At 41.2% G+C, this 25,290-nt stretch overlaps 2 protein-coding genes across 2 annotated transcripts in view; one reads left to right on the forward strand and one right to left on the reverse strand.

Annotated features, from left to right (window-relative positions):
* cenpp (centromere protein P) overlaps positions 1–25,290 on the forward strand; it is a 91,361-nt gene that overhangs the window by 29,898 nt on the left and 36,173 nt on the right. The window lies entirely within an intron of this gene.
* On the reverse strand, positions 13,697–25,188 carry aspn (asporin (LRR class 1)). Its single transcript, XM_033974270.2, has 8 exons — positions 25,050–25,188; positions 20,872–21,186; positions 18,635–18,747; positions 16,824–17,037; positions 16,338–16,448; positions 15,621–15,714; positions 15,023–15,161; positions 13,697–14,591 (listed from the first exon to the last, which is right to left on the reverse strand). Exons 2-8 carry the CDS (start codon positions 21,164–21,166, stop codon positions 14,394–14,396), a joined length of 1,164 nt encoding a protein of 387 aa, XP_033830161.1. The 5' UTR covers positions 21,167–21,186; positions 25,050–25,188; the 3' UTR covers positions 13,697–14,393.

Here is a 25,290-nt window from a genome sequence, read left to right on the forward strand (position 1 = left end):
CTCTACTCTCTGCGTTAACTCACTCCCCCTTCACATTTGGTGTGCATCCCACTAATGAAAGTACTGCACATCGCATCAGGTTTCTAAAGCTATTGTGTAGTTTTTTGTATCCTGCTTTTGTATATTTATGAAGAATTGTCATGTAGGAGCATGGATGAGGTAGGCTTCTGGGCTGAGCATCGGACAGAATCTTACAGTTAACCGTAAGAGGTTTCGAATAGGGATTGAGAAAGATCACAAAATTATTCAAACATGCATGGATGACATCTAAAACCTCCCCAGTCATGTTTTTGATAAGGGAATGTCATAACATGGAAGAAAGCTCCAAAAACTAGAATTTGCATAATACCCCGTCTTTAAGAAAAACAATTGTTTAATCACTGAGATTCACACTCCCTGATCTGATCTTTAATGCAGGTATGGGCCTCTGCCAGACTTTGAAACATTCCAATAGAAACAATTAACTTCTATAGTTTGATGTGTTTTCATAACACTGGTGAGAATGGGGTAACCAGAGTTAATACTGTAGTTTACTGATAGATTTAACCTACACTAGGACTTTGCTGAGTGGTAGTAATTCTACATAATCTGCAGTTGGGTTGTGTCTGTCTTCAGTGTTCTGTGCATGGGTGTTTTTGAGTTTCTGAGTGATTTTCCTGATGAGAATTCGAGGTTTGAGGCAGATTCTGGAATCCTGTCCCTGAGGATCAGCTGATGGATTCCACAGAACTCGCCTGCAAAAATACAATCATGTCAAAGAGCCCCAGGAATTCAGGACCAGGACTAAAATTTGGTACAGCCCAAAAACACAACAGCCTTTGCCTCACAGGGCTTCACAGAACTGTTGATTTGCATGTTATAATATTCCCTCATCAAAAACTGAATGCCTGAGGACGTTTTATATGTCATCCACTCATGTTTGAGTATTTTGGCGATCTCTCCCAGGCCCCCATTCAAACCGTCATTACAGTTCAGTTATCTGTAATATTCTGTGCAATTCTCAGTCCATAAGTCTACTTCATCCATGCTCCCACACAACAATTCTCCATATATACAAAAGCATGATACAAAAAAGATACAAAACAACTTGGTAAACCTGATTTGACATGCAGCAGTTTCATTAGCAGGATGCATGCTGATTGTGTTGTAATGTCACTCTGAAGGGCGAGTCACTTAACGCGGGGAGCAAAGGGAGATGGACTCAAATTAAAAAGTGTTAAAAACGAAAGTGAAGTTTATTAATACATTGTTTTTGACAAATATAGCATTTTCAAAACAATAAAAGATAACATGGTGATCTAAATATGTTATGTGTTAGCAATTAATACCACCTCTTTAAAAGTTTATTACAAGTATGGCTCTGAATCAGAGAGTCACTCCATTTCACTCCTCGTTATGTTTTAGACTGGAAGCACGAGGGCTTTCACTGCGGACAGGTGATTAACACACCCACTGTCCATCCACCCTCAATCTGAACTGGTCAGATTGAGGGAGAGGAAGAAGAGGAGGAGGAAGAGAGGAAGAAGAGGAGGAGGAGAGCAGGTGGAAGTGAAGAGGAGGAGAGGCCTGTGTGTTATATTTGAAGTAGAACTGACTGGCTTAGGCTAATTTGCGTTCAGATCAAAGCAACCACAATCTGAGAGGCTGTTTTGACAAAGAGGAGAGGAGATATACTTGGACTCTCATTATTGTTGTTACTATTAAGCCTATGGTTAGTTTGGGCTTAGACCAACTCCTCCATTTAATGTTTACATGTATTGCTTGTGGTGAATGCAGACCAGTAAAACAGTTCATAAGAGCTGCGACTGGTTGGATCAATGGGTTCTCCCTTCCCCTCGGTCTGTATAATTTGAATGCAACATTTTGATAAACTATTGTTTTGGAGACTAGCGTCTGAGTGACTGTCTGCACAGACCAGTGTGAGCGGTGGTTTGTACAGCTATAGTGTGTTATTGGGTCTGTCTCAGATGTGCTGCAGATGCCCGAGTCGGACTCTTAAAATGTTTAAACTGGATATAATGGAGTCGTCTACAGCTGCAAGCAGCACCAGCTCAGTGCTTTAATCTGGACCACTGCTGAGTAAACACAGACTGTAACCTACATCACACAATCTCCTGTCTGCATTTGAACTAATTAGGTGTGTGAATCTTTAAGTCCCTGGCAATTAGATTTAATTTTGATTACTGGGGTTCCAGTTTGATTTAAAGCGATTCTTGATTCTAAAGCTATTTAATTCTGAAGCTGTTTTTCATTAAAAAACAAAGAAAATTTATTTTACACATTTCAAGTTCCCTGTTGTCTTTAAACTGTACAACCATACAAAATGGAGTTGTTTTAGATCAGGCAAGAATTTGAAAGAAGGTACTTGAAATTGTATTTAACTGTATTTAAACTTACAGTGGGTATGGAAAGTATTCAGACCCCCTTAAATTTTTCACTCTTTGTTATATTGCAGCCATTTGCTAAAATAATTTAAATTCATTTTTTCCTCATTAATGTGCACACAGCACCCCATATTGACAGAGAAACACAAAATTGTTGAAATTTTTGCAGAATTATTAAAAAGGAAAAACTGAAATATCACACAGTCATAAGTATTCACAGCCTTTGCTCAATATGTAGTAGTTTTGAGCTAATACAGCCATGAGTCTTTTTGATATTACAACAAGTTTTCACACCTGGATTTGGAGATCCTCATTCCATTCCATCCTTGCAGATCCTCTCCAGTTTTGTCAGGTTGGATGGTGTGTGTTGGTGAACAGCCATTTTCAGGTCTCTCCAGAGATGCTCAATTGGGTTTAAGTCATGGCTCTGGCTGGGCCATTCAAGAACAATCACGGGGTTGTCCTGAAGCCACTCCTTTGTTATTTTAGCTGTGTGCTTCGGGTCATTGTATTGTTGGAAGGTGAGCCTACGGCCCAGCCTGAGGTTCTGAGCACTCTGTAGAAGGTTTTCGTCAAGGATATCCCTGTACTTGCTTTCATTCATCTTTCCTTCGATTGTAACCAGTCATCCTGTCCTTGCAGCTGGAAAACACCCCCACAGCATGATGCTGCCACCACCGTGCTTCACTGTTGGGACTGTACAGGTGATGAGCAGTGCCTGGTTTTCTCCACACATACAGAAAGTTCTGTCTTGGTCTCATCAGACCAGAGAATCTTATTGCTCACCATCTTGGAGTCCTTCAGTTGTTGGTTGTTTTTTTTTAGCAAACTCCATGCAGGCTTTCATGTGTCTTGCACTGAGGAGAGGCTTCCGTCGGGCCCCTCTGCCATAAAGCCCCGACTGATGGAGGGCTGCAGTGATGGTTGACTTTCTAGAACTTTCTCCCATGTCCTGACTGCATCTCTGGAGCTCTTCTTTACCTCTGTCACCAAGGCTCTTCTCCCCCAATTGCTCACTTTGGCCAGATGGCCAGCTCTATGAAGGGTTATGGTCGTCCCAAACATTTTCTATTTAAGAATTATGGAGGCCACTGTACCCTTAGGAACCTTATGTGTAGCAGAATTTTTTTTTGTAACCTTGACCAGGTCTGTGCCTTGCCACAATTCTGTCTCTGAGCTCTTCAGGCCGTTCCTTTGACCTCATGATTCTCATTTGCTGTGACATGCACCGTGAGCTGTAAGGTCTTATATAGAAAGGTGTGTGGCCTTCCTAATCAAGTCCAATCAGTCTAATCAAGCAAAGCTGGACTCCAATGAAGGTGTAGAACCATCTCAAGGATGATCAGAAGACAGCACCCGAGTTAAATATATGAGGGTCACAGCAGAGGGTCTGAATACTTATGACTGTGTGATATTTCAATTTTTCTTTTTTTAATAAATCTGCAATAATTTCTAAAGTTTCATGTTTCTCTGTCAATATGGGGTTCTGGGTGTACATTAATGAGGGGAAAATGAACTTAAATGATTTTAGCAAATGGCTGCAATATAACAGAGTGAAAAATTTAAGGAGGTCTGAATACTTTCCGTACCCACTGTAAATACGTAGGCCTATTTGTCAAAGATAGAAATTATAAATATATTCTAATAAATTGTCTAGCCTATTTATGATGAATAGGGCTCTGGCCCTTTAAGTCTGACAAGTGGCAACTGTAGTATGCGCATTAGCATTCTGTCCAACAACACAGCAAACTAAACGGAGCTTAAGTGATTCAAAGTACCACTAATGAAATAATGAATTATTCTTTGGATTAATATAGCACCTTTCATGACACCAAAAGCGCTTTACAGTGCATTATTCATTAATTTCATACTCAGTGGCGATAAGCTACTACTGCAGCCACAGCTGCCCTGGGATATCCCAGCAGTCTCCCATCCAGCTACTAACCTGGCCCGGCCTTGCTTAGCTTCTGACTTTTTACGAGATCATACTTTGACAACATGGTATGGCCACCTAATATCCCATTCATCTCTCCTCTGTCTCACCGTGGTCTCACGTAAGTCTCTTCCTCTGTGTGTGCCTGCTATATGTGTGTCAGTGCACATGGAGACAGCCCCTCCCTCCTCCTTGCTCTGTTGTGCGGAGTGGTGAAGAGTCCAGAGGCAAACAATGACTTAAACACACCACAGCAACTGTTTTTAATGAAGCTATGGAACGACACGTGTTTTGAATGCAGTTAATACAACATACAGGCTTATTCCCAGTTTGCTGACAATCTCTTTGTCAGCACTGTTATTAACGTAAAATCAATTTTTGAGAATCTGAAATCAATCCAGAATCATTAAGACACAGAAATGTGATCCTTTTAAGAATTTTTTTTTTTTTTTTTTACCCATAGAACCAATGGATCCAGTGTTCTGGTGATAGCTCATGTGACAGTTTGACCAGCACTCCCATTTTCTGAATGTATGTGTGAGCGAGTGGAGGTTGGAGAGCCTGTAGGATGGCAGCCACACTTTGGCCAGGCTGTCCCAGGGCAGCTATGATACATGATGATTTTGTTATTGTGAAGTGGCAACTCGATACACCTCAGAGCAATGTGTGTTTTATTCTTCTACCCTTGAGTCTGGCGTAATGGGTTTTAACACCTTCCACCTCAGTAAAACTTGGGAAAGACTGTAAAGTTTATGGGACATATGAGAGGCCTGCTCTGTCTCTGAACCAGACCCGAGCTCTCGAGTCCATTCACTTTAACAGTAAACAGAAGCAGTCCTAGAGAGACCACAGTCTGCTGAGGTTTCCTCCAACACTCCTTAGGACTCTACGTTTACATGCACAGGGAAAAAAGTGCGCTAAACAACCAAATTCAAATTATCTTTGCCTCAAAACTTGTCAGACCACTTTTGTCCCAGTCTACAGCAGGTCAGAGGTCAAAAAAACAAATAATTACTTGCAATTATTTGTTCAGGTGCTTGTAGTAAGTTGGTGTGAGCATTAAAAAACGTTGCAACTAAAATAGCTGATAAAAATGGCTATCATACATATAACCACACTTTTGGCAGAAATATATAAGCGAAATCTCATTTACATTCAGCATTTGATTTTCAGACATGAGGGAACTGCGTTACTCACTGTTTTCTCATTGAAGCTCCAGCATAGGTTACGCTAGACTTTTTCTTTGCCAGTCAAGTCGGTGTCAGACTTCGGAAATTCTGGCCATTCATGAGAATTAATGGCTATTCAGCTGTAAATTAATGAAAGTGATGTCCTGACATTTATCAATAACATGCATGCACTCTGATGATGGAATAAATCAAACCTTTCATTTTTTATTTGCTACATATTGAGCATTATGAGTTATTAGTGCCTGCTCAGCCCAGGAACTTTTTTGCCTTCAGCATTAATTGTCCTAATAATCTCATGCAAGTGCTTTATTGAATGGCATCGTGTTGATATTAATTCCATTATTCATCAGATGTATTCATCCTAGCTTGTACCTAATGTAAATCGGACTGCACTGTTACATGCAGCTGGTATTTGAGTACTTATCTGCTTCTCCAGATTTGTTTTGGGGATTTTTGAGATTTGATTCACGATATCTAAATCTTGATAAATCGGTTTGAAATTGAATTAGGTTCGTTTTTGTGGTTGAGAGGTCTCGAATTTTTACTAAATCTCGGATTGCTTCAGCTCAAGGCTGAAGCATTGTGTTTTCAGTCTTCATTCAATGACATGAACTGATGTGATCTAGGCAATAAGCTAAACACAAAGAACAAACATAAAAACTACTCATCTTTTAGTTTAGATCTCTACAAAAATGTGCTGAAAGTAGTTCTGTAGTTGTTTAAGTGCTCCTATTTCAGTCTTTCAAATGTGAATGCTCTTGGACATGTTTACAATGTTGGAAATTAACAACTTTGCTATATATTCAAGAAAAACATCTGGTTTGTCCAATGTATTTGCTTTGTACAAGTTATCTATTAATTTAAATATGTAAAAAAGACACGGAACCAGAGCTTAATTTAGTAGATGAAGCACTGCGTCCGTGTGGTTTTTATACTGGTACACAAGCCTAGATTGCCCTCGCACGGTTGTGAGTGTGACAATAACGATGTGAAGTTATATATTTTAATAATTTCACACATAAGTCGCATCTGAGTATAAGTTGCACCCCTGGCCAAACTATAAAAAAAGTTCAACTTATAGTCTTGATTTTCTCCTTGTTTCAGCAGGACAGATGAGATCCTGAGGTCCCCTAATCGACCCCCTCCAGCCCTGGCTGTGCCTAGAAATTCTGTCCGTAAATACAATGAACAGAACCGTTGACAAAGGGCAGCCCTGGTGGAGTCCAACATGCACTGAGAACAGGCCTGACTTACTGCCGGCAATGTGAACACAGCTCCTGCTCTGGTCATACAGGTACTGGACAGCCCTTAGCAAAGGGCCCCGGACTCCATACTCCTGAAGCAGCCCCCAAAGAGTACCACGGGGGACTCGGTCGAATGCCTTCTTCAGATCCACAAAGCACATGTGGGCTGGTTAGGCGAACTTCCATGAACCCTCGAGCAGCCAGTGGAGGGTATAGAGCTGGTTCAGTGTTCCGCGACCAAGATGAAAAACCAAACTGTTCCTCCTGAATCCGTGGTTTGACTACCGGTCGGATTCTCCTCTCCAGTACCCTGGAACAGACCTTACCAGGAAGGCTGAGGAGTGTGAATCCCCTGTAGCTGGAACACACTTTCCGGTACCCCTTCTTAAATAGAGGGTCTGCCAGTCCAGCGGTACTGTCTACGACCGCCGAGAGCCAGCCAAGACAACCCCACAGCATCCAGAGACTTAAAATATTCACAATGGATCTCATCCACCCCTAGACCCTTGCCACCGAGGAGCTTGCCAACCACCTCAGTGACTTCAGCCAGGGTGATGGATGAGTCCGCCTCCAGGTCTCCAGTTTCTGCTTCCTCCTCAGAAGATGTGACAATGGGATTGAGGAAATCCTCAAAGTATTTCTTCCACTGTCCAACAATATCAACAACAGGTCAGCAGCCCTCCTCCTGCACTGCAGTGTTGGTGAAGCACTGCTTTCCCCTCCTGAGGCATCAGACAGTTTGTCAGAATCTCTTTGAGGCTGATCAATAGTCCTTCTCCATGGCCTATTCAAACTCCTCCCAACCCCAATTTTTTGCCTCTGCAGCTGCACGAGCCGTAGCATGCTTAGCCTGCCGTACTGGCAGGCTAAGCATGCTAAGCGGCAGGCTAAGCATGCTACAGCTGCCTCAGGAGTCTCACAAGCCATCAAGGCTCGGTAGAAAGCCTCCTTCAGCCTGTCAACATCCCTTGCTTCTGGTGTCCACCACCGGGTTTGGGGGTTGCCACTGCAATAAGTACCGACAATTAGGGATGGGACAATATATAATAATATTGCTAATTGTGATCAAAAAGGTCCCAATAATCATACACAATTATAATTGCCTTTAGAGCACCAGACTGCCTCATGTTTGCAGTTTCAATACAATGTTTAGATGTTAGTTCTGGTGTTTGCCCACAAGGGGGCCCTCTATCATAGCAATGAAACTTGTTAGCTTGTGTGCCAATTCTGAATTGGGGATCTTCATCACCGTCAGTCATGTCATGGTTAATGGGCAGGCAGTGGATCTAGATCCCCGTGATGGCACACGTTTATATCCTCCACTCTAGAAGGTGAAGTTAGATGTGTGGAATTATTATGGATTTGAAAAACAAAACCAACAAGATGAGCCACCAATCTGCAGAGCCTGCCGAAAAAAAGTTAAGTTTATCATAAAACTTAGGGCAAACACGGGCAAATTACATGTGTATTTGCGAGACAACTATCCTACATTTTATGCCAAACTTGCGCCGAAAATATCCATCGTAAGTAACATACCATGTGTAATAAACTATTGAATGTAGTTTGTGTTAGTTTGGATTTGTATGAATAATGGTACAACATTGTCCCCGGTCGGCACACTGATTAGTACCCCTCTCAGGGACTCCAAGAAGGCCGGGTACTCAACAACAGTGAGAGGCCTGTCTCCAACCCGAAGGCTCTCATTCCTCTCCTTCAACTGCCGCAAAGATCTCTCTACACTGGCCCCTCAATGGTCCCCCCACAGGTGGTGGGTCCACGGGAGGATGGCCCTACATCGCTCCTGCGGGCTGTGCCCCATGGGGAAAGGCCTGGCCACCATCCTCTTGATGTTGCTAGTAGTAATTCTAATCTTTTCCTTTAATAAATCCCCCTTTGCCTTTGTTAATGTTTTGGCTGAGTTCTTCGTGTGGCTCAGGTTTTCTATGTTTTCTTCGGTGTAACACCCTCATTCTTGCATCTCAGGCAAAATCTTAGGTGGTTTTTGAAACAGACTTGTGATCTTTTTATCTTCAAATGGCAATATGCTTTGACACATTGCTGTCCGTATCTTCCTTAACGAAAGTGACAGATGCTCACTGAAACATGTCCGTTTTGTCTTTAAAAAAGAACACACAAAGTTGTCAAGAAAAAGAAGACATAATGAATTTCATTAATGGTAATGTCAGAAAAAATGCAACAGAAACAGAGCTGGCTTTCTTAAAAGAGACTGAGGAGATCGTTCCATGTCTGCTGCAGATGGTCTCATGTGTGTCAGACACATCACTGCACATGTTCGTTTATCTTTGTTTGAGATGGAGTGCAGGCTGTGGTCAAAAGTACAAGAGTAGAGTATTTCACGATAATGAAAATAAAACATCTGAGTGAAAGTGTTTGTAAATCATTCTAGCTCACCAGTAGACTGTCGGATGGCCACGAAATGTCGAGGAGAGACTGTTGCATAGTCATTCACTTTATTTAAAAAAAAATCTATTCTGTTTTTTTGCTTTATAACCTGTTATAACATTTTTCCCTGATCTATAACATGACATAAGAGGTATTAGATGTCATTCACAGTGTTGGGAAGTAACTGAATACATGTACCGAGAATAAAGAAAAATAGACAACACTGCTCTTGTCGGGAGTGCATTGTGTTGTGATTGTGCTCTGAAGGGGAACTGACTTAATGCAGAGATTAAAGGGACGGGAGACTCATAGCATCAAAAACGAAAGTGAAACGTATTCAACATTTTATTATGGCGTTTTTGCCGAACATAGCAATTTCAAAACAATAAAAGGTAACATGGCAATCTAAATGTACTATGTTGGCACTTAACACTCCATAGAATTAAAATACCCCCTGTGTAACGTTTATTTAAACGGGGACGTCCCACTGAAATACACAATCTGTTACATGATAGCCCCAACCCCAAAGAAGAACAGCTCAGACAAAGGAGGACAGGCAAGTGAAGGCTGTTCATGTATCAATGTTTTGAATCAGATATGATGAGATAGTTTGCCTTACGTGGGTACCACTACCGATACCTGAAAACCGTGTAGTATCGGTAACGATATCAAAGCAAACTACTCTGTCTGGGAATTGAACCTAGGACCTCCTTGTCGTCAGGCAATAGTTAAACACCTCCATGGTAACTGCTGAACATTCCGCCATATAAATACATTAAAAATACATTATATCACTGCAAATATTCTGCAGAATTCTGCAAATATTTAGCAGAATATCTTTTGCTTTTAACCTTTCATAAAATCCTTTCTTTACACAAACATACATGACTGTTTGGTTTCTTTAAGTAGCGCTGTAACTCCATCAGCAACATTGGTGTTTTACTGGTCCCTGACTGGTCTTCAGACTGAAGCCGGTTCGACTTTGGGCCTTTCCACAAACAGAGGATCCTCAGTTAAATCCTCTCCAGATGTTTCCCTGTTTGCATCAGTCAACCATGTTTAAATTTGTCAGATTTCAGACTCTGCTTCACACAGCAGAGCTAAGCAGGGCTAATCATGCTCCTCCAGGACTGAACCAGGACAGAGCCAGACTTATTTAGACTAAACCAGTCTAAACAAGGACCAAACCAGTCTCAATAAGGTCTAAACCAGGATTAAACTTCATCCGAACTTTCAGTTGTGGAGCTTTAGAGTATACCCCAGCTGTTAAGCACCCTTAAGTGAACCAAGGTGTTTCTGTACTGGTAAGAGATTGCAAATCTTTGTAGAATTGAGCCTGATAGTTTAGTCTTGTCCAGATTAGATCAAGATTCAACACATCTATTTTGCATTTGTGTACACATAAAAATCCATAAACATTGGAATTCTTGCAGGGCTCTTAGAATTCCAGTGTCTATGGATTCTCCGTTGCCTTCTCAGTCACACTTTTATGAAACTGCCGCAGGCTAGTCTGATGGAGATCTGGCTGCTCTTCTGAACCTATAGTCTCTCTTGGTGTATTTCCATTGGATCAGTACAATGGGACAGTGGTTTGGGGTGTTTAAATGAGAGCCTGACCGATATGTAATTATAGGGTCCAATACGTTACCGATATAATGGGCTTTGGGGAAGCCAATAGTCAATATCAAAACGGATATATTTAGTGATGTAAAAATTTATCATAAAACTTAGGTTTAGCTCTAGATTTTAAGTTGCCTTTATTTAGGCTACATTTACTGTCATCCTGCCTCTTTACAGTCATATTTAAAACAGTAGGTAGGCCTTATAGTATTTTTGAATAATATACACGATAAAGGAAACACCTAAATGTATGCGCATAATGGTAATTATTTACATGCGTTATATAAATGACCATTCACACCTCTATTCACAGCTCATTTACATATCATTGCAGATCCAGTAATATGTATACAGCCATTACAATCACTTTACAGTTGGCCTATAAACGGCCAATCAAAAAGCAGACATAAACAGAAAAGTGCTGCATTTGAGTGATGTTCAGGCGTACCAGACCAGATGCATACTTAGATCTATGGGCCTGAGTCTCTCCTGCCTTTGTAGGCTGTTACGCAAGCGTCTCTCTGTGAACTGTCTGTGATGGTTTCTGCAGAACTTTTCCATCTGAGCATCTGCAGGACTCTGGTCATTAAAATGATTCAAACTTACTCAAAGATAAACTAAACTAAAAAGATAAACTAAATATGGCGATTGATACTTTGCACCTGATGTCATCAACATTCTCTGGGGCTGTGATGCTAACTGTGGGCACTACTTTGTCTGAAGCTTAGATAGTAAAGTTAGACTTTAATCTGAGTTTTGTTTAGTCAGTCTCACCTTTTTGTTGACACCTGACATAAGCTCCTGATCATGGTCAGATTTCCAAATTTGGAACTTGGCTCCAAATTTGCCCCTATAACTGCTAGCCTCGGTGAACTTCATTTGATTGGAGCAGATTGCTGTGGGTGATGTCACAGTCCCTTAGTCTACTTCTTTATACAGGCTATGGTTTCCCCCATCATCCTAAAAACAAAAAAAATATATCGACAATGCCCCACTGAGGTACTCCTGACCAAACTCAGCTCCAGATCTGGAGATGTGTCCACGGCTTCTTACAGGTTTAACCCAGCAGAATTGAGGACACACTTTCAGATGAAGGTGATGAAAGAAGTATAAAGCATCAGGCTGCATACCACTGAATACTTAGAACTCATGACTGCTCTACAAAATACTATTTCTAAACATTATTCAAGATTTATCCAGTCTTAACCACCAGTAGTAAAGTTTTATAAGGCACTTCTTCTTTTTTCATAATCTGAAGAATCCTTTTCGAGCAAACGGAATAAATGGAACTGAAATTCAACAGTGAAACGTGGCACAGACTGAGGCCAAACTTTCAGATCTGTTCCATATGTTTCCTTCATAATCTCACACAAAGACGAGAGGGAATAAACGGGTGGGGAGGGAGGGAGAGAGAGACAGACGAGAGGAGAGAGCGAGAGCAAGAGCAAGAAGAGACACAAGAGGAGAGAGAAAGGGAGACAGAGAGACAGGAGAGGAGAGAGGGGGGGAGATGGAATGGAAAGACAAAAAGAGGGAGGAGAGCGGTTTGGAGGGAGGGAGAGAGAGACAGGGGAGGAGAGTAGAGCGAGAAGACACAGAAGGGGGGCAGAGGGGATGGAGATTTAGAGATGGAGGGGGAGAGACAGGAGAGGACAGAGGAGGGGTAGAGATCGGCAGTGGGAGGGAGAGCAATAGAGAGGAGAGACAAGACACAGGAGGAAAGAGGGAGGCGGGGCAGAAGAGGAAAGTGGGGAGAGGAGAAAGGGGGAATACGGAAAAACAAAGAGAGGGAGATATGAGATGGGACAGAGGGAGAGAAGAGAGGTGAGAAAGGAAAAACTTGGAAAGAAGAGGTGAGGAGGGGAAGAACAGGGTACAGAAGGAAGGTTTGCGGAGATATAAGCATTTATCAGACAATGCATGCAGTCTATCCAAGTTTTACATCAAGGTGGAAGGTATAGGCCTACTCAAACCATAGGATGGAGGAGGACACACAGAGACATGGAGAGAGCACAAAAAAGGAGGGGAGGAGAGAATAAACGAGGAGCTAGGAGACAAGGAGTTAGGAGATGAGGAGAGCAGGAGACAGAGCTGACTGAAATTTAAAGGCTGTGTAAAATAAACTCGTATTTTTAATGTGTTTAATTGACCCGAAATCCTCCAGATCTGACCATAGACCAGAACTGAGCCAACATGGACTCGGGGAGTGATCCGGGACTAAACCAGCACTGAACCAGGACTAAACCAGGATTAAAGCTGGACTAAATCAGGAACTATACTGGACTATACCAGGACTAAAACAGGACTGAAGTAGGACTAAATTAGGACTCACCTGCTCTCTACTTTATGCAGTAGCGCCCTCTGGTGGTCAGTGTAGTAATCTCACTTACACGATTTTATTTTCAAATTAAGTTTAATTCAAATACAATAAATACATGGCACTTTTGAGCTGGTTTGTGAACTTTACAGAAAAATACAGTTAAAAAAGCAGAATACATTAAACATGCTCTGTCAAAATTTACTGATCATTAAGAGAAATGGGATAAGTCAAGATAAGATGGTATTTATAATATTAATTTCAAAAACAAAACAATGTTTATTGTGCTGAACAATGCTGGCATCATTGAGTCCACTCGGGTCTGATTATTACCACATTGATACAGTTTGAATACCAAGGTATGTTTAATAGTTTGTTTTGCATTGATTTCTGGTCTAGTGGTTCTTGGTGAAAGTCTGATCCTGGTTTAAGTGCACTGCCTAACCTACACCATTCATAGATACAAATGTTTTAATGAGTTTTAGATGAATAGATTCAAATAAAGATAAACAGTAATTACTGAAAGAAGCAAGAAGACAAGTTGATACATTTAGATTTAGATCTAGATTTAGATCTAGATTTGATCATCAAAACCAATATTACTCCATGTACAGATGTCAGCTTTAAATGGTGTAAAGAACTGTCCAATCACTGCATTTTTTTACAAATACATTTACAAAAAAAGTCCAGAAGAGGGAGCTACAACTGAACAAAAATTACACTATTTTATACTGAGGACAGGAGAAGAGGGGTGAGGCTAAACGGACATTTAAAGGGAGAGCTTAAAAATGGCTTCTTAAAACTACTAAAGAAAGAAACAACATTTTGGTCTTGAAATGGAGGAGATAAACAGAAATTCCTTTATCAGTTTTATGAATATTAGGTATGACCAATCTAAGCACCAACTAGGGATGATGATAGCAGCTTTTGGTTAGAGAGTGTTTGAGAATCAACAATGTAGTTAGATAGCCTTGTTTTTGGTCCTGGTTCAGTTCTGGTTCAGTCCTGATTTAGTCCCGGTTTATTTCTGGTTAAATCATCGTTTAGCCCTGGTTCAGTCCTGGCTTAGTCAAAAACATGAACGCCCTTCGAGACAACTGTTGTAATTTTGGGCGTTACAAAAATAAAATGAATTGAATTGGTTCAGTTCTGGTTAAGTCATGGTTCCGTCTTGGTGTAGTAATGGTTCGATCCTGGTTTAGTAGTGGTTCCGTCGTGGTTTCGTCTTGATTCAGTCCTGGTTCAGTACTGGTTCAGTCCTGGTTCAGTCCTGGGTCAGTCTTAGTCCTTTTCCAGTCTGGTCTATCTCCTGTAGTGCTGCATGTGGATGGCTTTGCTGCTGGCTGCACAGCGGAAGGTTCCGGGCCTGATCTCCCAGTATTTGACCGGGTTTGAGAAGAGGCTGATGGTGGTGTAGAGTCTGTGAGGATCCTCTTCTCTGACTGGGCAGAAGTCGTTCATCCCAATGCTACGAATCTTGTTACTGTGCAGAAATACCACCTGCAACCAATCACACGAGAGTTAGAAAGGACATCAACCAATAGAAGTTGAGGTCCCTAGACATGTGAACAGTGTAATCAGTCATTTTTTTCAGCTAATATACTTTTCATTATAGTCTTCTTGAATGTAACCTATATGATATGATACCTATAGCTCTGGACTCTGGTCTCACCAGTAAATCTGAGGTCTCACCCATATATTTGGGGTGTGATCTTACCTGTATCTCTGGGCTGTGGTCTCACATGTAGATTTGAGATTTGGGGTCTCACCTGTAGATTTGTAGCATGATGTCACCTGTACGTTTTGGGATCTCACCTGTAGATTTGGAGCGGGGTCTCATCTGTACATCTGGGCTGTGGTCTCACCTGTAGCTCTGGGGTCTCACTTGGAGATTTGGGGAGTGATGTCACCTGTACGTTTTTGGGTCTCACCTGTAAATGCTGCAGACCGCTGAGCCCTGGTGGGATCTTCTTAAGCCGATTGTGATCTAGGTGAATTACTCTGAGGTCAGGGACACTGGACAGGCTGCCATTCTCCACAGACTTTATCTGGTTAAAGCCGAGCCCCAGTCTGACCAGAGGAGAGAGACAGTGAAAGTGAGAGGGAGGTTGGGTCTACGGCTGCAAGATTAATTGCAATCGAGTCAAAATTACAATCTGAATGGACACAATTAGCACAACACAAAGGCTGCAGTTTTTGAAGTACCATAATTTCTTCCACAAACAATAAAATCTCCTATTATTCTGCTTAAAAACTGCTAATTCTGTAGCAGTGATCTGCACAAACATGTTTTGAAATGTGATTCTTGTATTAGTTTGAGTTCAGTTTTCAGTCTTTTTGTAAATTTCTCTGGATGTGTTTAAAATGTGAACTGTATAGATCATGTTAAAACATGAATCACAAATCTAATCACAATCACAGTACTGGCTATTAATAGTTCAGCCCCAATAAGGCAATTACGACTATTGTTCTCAGAGGCAAGTGAGTCTTTGGCCCATCCTTTAACTTGCTGCTGTGAAACTGTTGTACCTTTGCAGGCTCCTGTATCTGAGGAAGTCCTCCACCTCCACCTTTGAGATCTGGTTATAATCCAGGTTGATCTCATTCATAGACGATGGGCAATCTGAAAATTAGGAAAAAGAATTTCATGATTTTCTGATTTTGACTTGGAGGGATAATATCTGTTGTAAACATAAATAATAGTTTTAAACTAATCAAGAAGCAATTTCTGAGGGAAGCTTGATAAAATTACTTTTGACACCACACTAGGAAGAATTGTTGACATCACACTAGGAAGAATTCTATCCAGAAGTTATAGACAATTTACATGGTAGAAACACATTTTTATGACACTGTAAACATTATTTCAACAAATTAAAGGCATTTTCCTTTTCTTTTCATTTCTAGGAGTTTTAGCCCTAGGTTGCTTGATAACAGAATTCCCTAGTGTGATGTCATAATTTCAAACCAGGAAGAAAATTTTAAACCTAAAAAAATGTCCAAACTGGGAATGAATTTGTACATGTTTTAGCAAAATCTTAAATATATATATAATTTTTGTCAAATGAGTAGTCCAACCTGTCAGAGGCACTTAAATTTTGGTGTTCAGCCCTGGATTAGATGTAACTTCATAGTCCTCATAGTCCTCTTTATCTGTTTCTGTTCATTCTTGGATCAGTCCCGCTCTAGTCTCTGTTCAGTCCTGGTTCTGTCCTGAATTTGTCTCTGTTCCATCCTAGTCCTTACCTTTGGGAACACTGGTGAGTTTGGCCTCAGACAGACCCAGGTACAGAGTGGCCATTCCGTTGAAAGCCCCGAGCTCCAGTCCACTATTGGACAAAGGGTTGGCCCCCAGCTCTGCAACAAAACAATAGCAATATGAGCTTCACTCTTTAAAGTCTGTAATTTTAGTAACCACTTGGACATTTCATTTGTACATTTGTTTTCCCGTAATAAATGAGTAGTTAAGGTGTGAACACATGGTCTGGCGTGTGCAGCTTCAAAGGCAGTAACACAACAGCACAGCAGAGCACCGCTCTGAGTGTGAGTGTCACACCGCACAAAACCTCTCCAGTGCTGCAGTCGCAGCTGCACAGCATGCAGTCTGAGTGAGGTGTCAACATGCCCACAGACAAATCACGTGAACATCCTCACACACATGCTCATTTATGCACACACACATTATCATGAACTTAGCCTGAGTGCAGATGAGAGAAAGCTTGTATGTCTGACCCAGTACGTTGAGTTTGCGGAGTCCTTTGAAGGCATCCCTCTTGATGCGGCTAATCTTGTTCTCGTGGAAGCGTAGCTCAGACAGGTTTGGGGGCAGGTTGGAGGGCACTTCAGTTAGATAGTTGTAGGATAGATACAGCAGCTTCAGTCTGTACAGATCTCTGAAGGCCCGAGGGTGGATCTTAGACAATGCGTTATTGTTCAGGAACAGGCCCTGGTGCAACAGCAAATATAGTGTATAGATTAGTGTTCAGTTAGAGTAAGATCAGGCTTGTCACAATAATACACTTTAGTGCAGTATAATATTACAGAAGTGAGTGTAACAAAATATTGAACACCTCTTCTGACCCAATAACACATGGTTATTCCCTGCAAACCTTTTTCTAAATCAAACAAATTGTAAATAAAACGTGAGACTCAACACATAGCATGACTTTAGCAATTATCATCTGTAATATGCCATAGATATGTGTGAATTTAAAAAAAATTCTTTCCCTCAAGCACAAAAAATATTGTCTAGCGGTAATTTATTAGTTAAATCATGGGCAGCCCCTCTTTGTCCATCATAGACACTAGCATCAAAGCTAGTGTTTAAATATTTTAAATCATGTTCAGGATTTGTTGGTTGTTGCCTTGAGGGGAATTTGTCTAGCAAAAGAGCACACCACATGAGACACAACAACACAACGAGACAATAAAAACAAATTCATAAGTAAATTTTTGCCAGATGTGAGATGTCAGGGGTTTTGTCTTCAAGCCCCAGGACTTAAACATGGCCACCCATTGAAGTTAATGAGCTGTGCTTAATGGCGCATGTCGTGAGTTTAGCTTTTAGCGGCTAGGTACATCCGGTCTTGCCCTGCCCATCAACCATTCACAGTTGAGCTACCCCGCTGAAACTTTACACGACGAGAGCGAGTGGAGTGGGCTCAAAGGAGGCAAGGGAATAAGGCCACTTCTGAACCATGTTCAAAACCTGTGGCTCATTCATGACAGTTCGACTTGTTCGCATCGTTTACACACTCGCTCATGTCGTACCATGAGACTGTTCTAACCAATCAGCAGTTTAGCTTAGCGAGAGCGGACATAGAGCGTAGCCGAAGCTAACGATTAAAAAGTGTTTTTTAAGATAACAGACGGATCTGAGAAAAAGTTTATGATCTGAAAATAGGTAAAAATCGCCACAAAATTTGACCTTTGTGAAAGCTGTAGGTGCCCTGTCAGCCGAACACGAGCAGTTTTTGCGCTGTACGAGAAAAATCCTTTCTGGACAGTAGGGATTTTTTGTAGTACCAGTGAGTGGCCCCTAATTCAACTCGAGACAGCTCTACACTAGCAATACCCTAGATCCAGATGGATTGTTGTCTTTTGGTATTGTAAATTGAGGTAGGACTTATTTTAGCATCTGTGTAATCCCTCAGTCATCCAGATGTGAGCCATAGTAAAAGAAAAATTCAATTCTGTCAATTCTAACGACAATTTTTTTATGACTCAGACAGTTCACACTCCCACTATGAGTATCATAGCAACCAAAGAGCCTATCCAGAGCGAGGCTGTTGGAGATATTGGCCCACTGGTTTGGCAGGGAGCTGGCACTTAGCAACGCTGTCAATCAAACCTGTTGCTAATGCTAACAGGAGTGGGGAAAGAATTAATGTTCATATCTTGGTTTACGGATGAAATAGTGAAATAAAAACACCATAATCATGTAGAGCAGGTTAATACAAAATTTTTTTAGACCAAAAAGACTATCCTTATAGAGTTGAACCTGGTTCGTTCTTACATAGAGTTGAACCTGGTTTACTTCTTACATAGAGCCCGGTGAGCCCTTTGAAATCATCCTCCTTGATCTGGGTGATGTCGTTGTTCTGTAGATCCAGCATCACTGTGTCTGGAGGGATTTTCTCTGGGACTGAGATCAGACCTGCACACACATACACACACACAAACAAACACACAATGGGTTTCCATGCTTTATGGGGACATTCCATTCACATCCATTCAGTTCCTGGAGACTGATTCTAACTTTCTAACTGTAACCATAGTCACTGCTCGCACAACCTTAACCCTAACCTAAACGCCCTTGAAGCAAGTGTGCAGATTTTAGTCCCCACACTGTGATAAACCCACCCATATTCAAACTAATCCCTTTCTAGACCTGAGGCTCCACTACATTACAATCACCACCTACAATCAATCTCCTCTGCGATGGATGCGTGACTCTATACTGAGATTGTTGCGACTGTGGCCAGGCCCATATCTTTTTTTATTGCATAAATTAAATTGCACTTTGATACAAAACAATCAGATCAGATTTTTACTGTCTTAAAAATGTGAAAAATTGAACTAGGTCATTCTAAACAATTTGCAGTGGCCTAAAGTTAGCAGCCTAATTATTCACCACGATGACCGCTTTTCACAACTCTCAAGAGACAAGAGCAGGGTTTTGCTGTGATAGTACAGCTGACAACAACTAGCATTCTAATGGACACTTCCTGATTATTAGACAGTAAAATGCTTTCTAATTAGAGACACAGCAAAATTACTTTGTCCTTGTGAGCTGTTAATAAAATATATCTGTGCTGGAGAAAAATAAAAGCTCAAATACATGGGACAAAATCTGGTACAGGACCTTAACTGTTACAAAACGACCAAGGTCTGCATGTAATACATTACACATCTACCTGCTTCTTGACAACATGCACAAACACCTGTACAAGTGCATCTCCACAGCTCAAAATGACTGCCTTCAGAATTTCCACAAAGCTAAAAAAAAAACAATGATGGAAAATTCTCTGTAAATGTAACTTCAGCCCCAGATACTTCCTCAAACTCTTAGCCTAGCCTCCTAGCACACTGTTTTCATAAGTCTGAAAATGTGCACTATTCTCTTCTACATGTTTGTACTTTAAAGGTTCTGTATTACAAAATGAATTCTTGTCAACTTTAAGCCATGTTAGAATGTTGTTACCTTCATTGTTTCATTCACACATGTTTGTGTAAATCTGGTTTATTAGTCTGTCTACATTTCCAAAGCTGAAAATGCTCCATTCCACTTTGTGATGTCATGTAGTTGTAATTTTCAAGCTACCTTTTACTTTTAGTTCAATACAGATTGGCAATTCCAGGGCTGAAACCATCCAGATGATTATAGTGAAAGTGTATGGAGTTTATAAACACAGTGGAGCACTTCCTGTATTATCACATGACATCACAAGGTGGAACAAGATTTTTTCTGTTTGAAAAAAGAACTCAGCTTAAATATGCAGGATTTGTGTGTTCAAAGTGTGAGTGAAACAAAACACAGCTCCAGGTATGTTTTTGATGAGCAAACGGCATTATAACATTACAGAGGTTCTTCACAGACCCTCATTCACTCTTAAAAATGACTTCAGTGGACTTTGGAGTGCTATGATTCTGGCCACAACTGGAGGGTATGTTACTAAGTTCACTGGGACTTTAACTTCTGTATTTGACCCATCCTTAAACTAGTGCAGCTGAGGATAGCAGCAGTGCAGCACCCGGGTCCCTTCTCCAGATCTCACTCTATCTTAGGCTCAGCTTCAGCATATCCTGTCATATTCTGCATAAAAGCTGCTAACCCTGTAGTTTAGATTTTTTCAAACATATTCTGAAATGAAATTCTTGTATTAGTTCATCAGTTCATCCTTTTTGTTTTTGTCCTACCTTTGAAATGAATCATATTATTAAAAGATAAATTGCAAAACTAATTTCATTCACAATGCTTGTCAGAAAAAAACCCCAACACAATTAGGTGTTCAGCCCTAGCAAAGCCAAACATGGAGAACATTCAAAGTCACAGAAAGGAACCGATGTTTTATATAAATAGCCACATAAAGAAGCACAGAGTAGAGATTAAATTGAGGACATTGAATTGAAGACATTCTAAACTTGTCATTATTATTATGTTTTAATCCTTACAATTATATTGTGACCAAAATAATCACAATTATCGATTAACTGAATAATTTTGACATCACTACTTGGGCAATCCAAATGTGAGGTGAAACTGAAAGCACTATTCTACCTTTGTCTGAGCACTGGACCACTCCAGGGGAACAGCGGCATCCAGATGGACAGTCTTCATCATCATCATCGTCATCATCATCATAGTCGTCGTCGTCATCATCATCAGCCATCATGTCCCCTCTCCCCCCTTCCCCCTTCTCCTCTCCCGTTTCCCCCATGTCCCCCATGTGCAGCTCCTGTCCCTGGTCGGCCATAAGAGTCTCATAGTCTCGGATTAGGTTCAGAATGCGCCGAGGGTCATGTGGGCTGGACCTGCCCAGAGTGAGAAGGAGCAGCAGGACCAGGACTCTCATCTTCACTCACCAAAGCACCACTGTGAGAAAGAAGAGCAGGGTTAATCAGGGAAATCCTGAACTAACCAAGAATAAACCAGGACTGAGCCAGGATTACACGAGGAGTCCCCAACCAGGAATGAATCAGGAGTCCCAAACCAGGGTTGAACTAGAAGTCCCCAACCAATCCAATCCACTTTATTTATATAGCACATTTCATAAACAAATTGTTTCCAAAGTGCTGCACAGAGACAAAGTGACATAAAAAAAAAAATAAAATCAATAAAACACATAAAAATAAATAAAAGAAAAGAAAAACACAGAGGACCACACAACTCACGCGGTGTTAAAAGCCAGAGAATAAAAGTGGGTCTTAAGACGAGACTTAAAACACTCTACAGTGGGAGCTGTTTGAACGTGGGGGGGCAGGGCGTTCCACAGTTTAGGTCCAACCACAGAAAAGGCCCTGTCCCCTCTGGTTTTAAGTCTGGTTTTAGGGACCACGAGCTGGAGCTGGCCCTCAGACCTCAGAGCGCGCACCGGGGTGTAAATTTTGATGAGGTCCGAGATGTAATCTGGGGCCAGACCATTCAAAGCTTTAAAAACAAACAATAAAATCTTAAAATCAACTCTAAAATTAACAGGAAGCCAGTGCAAAGACGCAAGAATTACCAGGACTGAACCACAGCCTCATTTCCACTGGTTTGCTCTGGTGCAGATCAGTATGGGCCAAAAGCGTGTCCACTGTCTATAGTGAACTGTACTGCCCTGTCTGCGGGGCCTGAAGCAGACCCTGGAGAGTACTAGCTCCCAGAGGGGGGCAGCATGGTAGTTTAGCTAAGCTGTGGCTACACAAGAAACAAGATGATTGAGAACACAGACTTAAGATAGCAAAAAGCAAATATAAACAGAAAATAATCTCTAACCAAACACAGACTTCATGTTGTATTTCTAGTTTCTAGCTTTATATGTTGAGTTGATGTGCATTGCAAAACCAAGCACAAATTCAACAGCTGTTTCCTGTTTATCGATGCACAGCATGCACATATAAAGATCGAAAATATAATATTTCCAGAGTGCATCTAACATTAGCCAAACCCAATATATTATTTAAAGAGAGGTTAAAATGTGGCAGTCACAGAGAAGTGAAATAAATGGTAAAAAAAGTGACAATAAACCTTAAGTATAGCATATAGCACGTCTCAGCGCCACAAACTGAATATCTATTTGTTAACTGCTGAAATCGGCCTTATGAATACAAGTATAATTCAAATATGATTTTGATTTTATTTATTAAGAAAACTTTTGTAATGTTTGGATGGTGTCATTGTCTTACAGAGCAGAGCCCTGTCCCTTGGGCCATGCTCAGGGCATGAAAATGTAACTCAATGGGACGGAGCTGCACAGACCTGCTCCAAGGCGGCCCCAAGCAAATCTTGCCATTGGAAACGAGGCTCAGGAGTCCTAAACCAGGACTACACTAGGAGTCCTAAACCAGAACTACACCAGGAATCCCAAATCAGAACAACATTAGGACTGTGGAAATAATTCAAGTAGCTCAAGAGTTGTACAGAGACAGAAGTTTATTTACCATCAGTACATGAGCCAGAGATATGGACACTGTGGTACAGTAGTGCTATTTCTGTATGAAGAACTCCCATTTCAGAGACAGAAAAAACTGTGCTGTTGTTTGTGAATGAGGCTCCATAAAAGAGTTTCCACAGAGCAACATGGAAAATACCAGAGCACACTGCAACTAGTACTGTTAAATACTGTACTGAATCAGGACTGAATCATACCTGATTTGAGACCAGACATCATCGGGTCTAGCTAAGGTTTGAAGCAGCTCTTGAGGTCTAAACCCTGTTTTTCAATGAATTGTATATTTTCCGCTTCTACAGTCTAGGGTCTGGTTAATGATGAGCTCATGATGAAGAGCGAGACTGCGGCGAAAGCCACAGGAATCTGCCTCTGCAGCACATTCTTCACACCAAACACTGTAACCCCCAAAAACTAACCCCCAAACTTACCCTAGACACTCCACAAACTTACCCCCAAACATAACCCTCAAACACTGTAAGCCCCAAACACTCTAACTCTAACTCTCTACCAGATACTGTAAACCCAAACACCTCGGCAAATACTGTTACCCCCCAAACACTGTACTCCCAAACTTACCCCAGACACCCCGCAAACCCTGTAAACCCCAAACTGTAACCGAAAAAATATGACCCCCAAATTGTAACCCCCACACACCACCCCTAAACATACTCCAGACATTTCAAACACTGTAACTCTCAAATACTGTAACCCTTAAACATTCCCAAAACTAAGGCCCCAAATATACCACATACAATAACCCCAAACTTGCCTCATGAACATACCTCAAACACTGTAACCTCCCCAAACATACTCTCAAACACCACCCCCAAACATACCCATGAATTTAGTGAAATGTAGATTTACTGCATGAAACATACCCCCCAAGTTTAATTTATCCCAGACACCACAACCCCCATACTAACCCCAAACTTACCTCCAAACACTGTTAACCTTAAAGTTACCCTCAAACAGTGTAACCCCCAAAGTTACTGGCAGACACTGTGACCCCCAAACTTACCCACAAACACTGAAACCCCCAAACTTACCTGCAAACACTATAACCCCCAAATGTACCTGCAAACACTGTAACCTCTAAACTTACCCACAAACACAGTAACCCCCAAACTTACCCAGAAACTCTGTAACCCCTAAACTTACCTCCAAACACTGTAAAGCCCAAACTTAACTCTAAACACTGTAACCCCTGAACATACCCACAAAGTTACCCCCCAACTTAACCTATACAGTAACCCATGCCCCTGATATCCTGTCACTCGTCCTTTAAACATGTGAACCAAGCAAGCTCAGAAGTGTGTGGATCTTCAGGTTGTTGAGAGGTCCTGGTTCAAGTCTCAGCTGTACGTGCAGATGTGATGGTGCACTCAGAGTGTTCTCTGCTTAGAGAGCATGGGAGGTCTTCTTGAACATGGTCTACTTCAGTGACAGAGGACATGGATTTAAACTAAACTAAGCCAAAAGCTGCTTTGCCAAATATTAATTAGGGGTTTAGCACAAAACACTTCAGTGCCGTCATTTGATGCAAAATGCCCGGTGCATTATTTACCATTGTGATGAATACAGGACCGGGCTGTTCTTTATTTCAACAGACCATTTTTATTATCGCAGATTTTCATTTTTCAAAATGTAGGAAATGGTTCAGAGATGATTTGTTAATAGCGAGACACAAACATATATGACTTTAAATAATGTAAAGAGTTTTTTATTCTCTGCTTTTAGGCGCTTTGTGTCAGATACAGCCTTGTGATGAGTGCTTTAATTTAACTTTTCTGCAGAGTGGTTGATGTAAGAAAGTTGTAATGAAAGAATTTGGTTTCATTTTGAACAAATGTGAGAACGCTGTGTATGAACGTGTTAGTAAAGACTAAAACCAGGACTCAAGACAGTATGTATCTAAACCTATGACTAAACAATTAGAGAATGAAAACACAGCTAAATAAGGGTTTGTCTTGAATTAATTAGTTGAAGTTAATTAAGTTAACAGGGTAAAGCGGCTTTTAAGTCCAATCTGTTCAACACCCAGGTCCCAAGAAACTAAGATGACCTAGCTAATAATAGAGTCATTATTAGCTCCATTAGGGTCTTGTCTTCTCAGCCGAGCAGCCAGAAGACCATTCAAGAAGGTGACCAAGATGTTCCATTTATGAATATTATAAATACTATAAATGTTTTAAACCAACTATTAATTATTTCTGAAGTATTTCAATTAGAACTTTTACAACAGAAATGACAATGTTGATAGTTCTGTTTAAAAACGCTATAAAATCAAAGTAAATAATCTTACCTGAGGTGTCCTGTGTTCAGAGCTGCAGCCGAGTCTCAGTTCATCCCAGAATCAGAAACAAGAGGTAAGACAAACACCCCTCCTACTGAACCTACCCTTACCACTACACCAGACGGACTGAGGGAGGAGAGAGGAGTGGGGAGAGTTGGAGGAGGGAGAGACAGAGGAGAGAGGAGGGACAGGAGAGAGTACAGGGGACAGAGACAGAGGAGAGAGGAAGGGGGAGAGACGGAGGAGAGAG

The sequence above is a fragment of the Periophthalmus magnuspinnatus genome, chromosome 10 (genome assembly GCF_009829125.3).
Source record: "Periophthalmus magnuspinnatus isolate fPerMag1 chromosome 10, fPerMag1.2.pri, whole genome shotgun sequence".
In the NCBI taxonomy this organism is placed as follows: domain Eukaryota; kingdom Metazoa; phylum Chordata; class Actinopteri; order Gobiiformes; family Gobiidae; genus Periophthalmus; species Periophthalmus magnuspinnatus.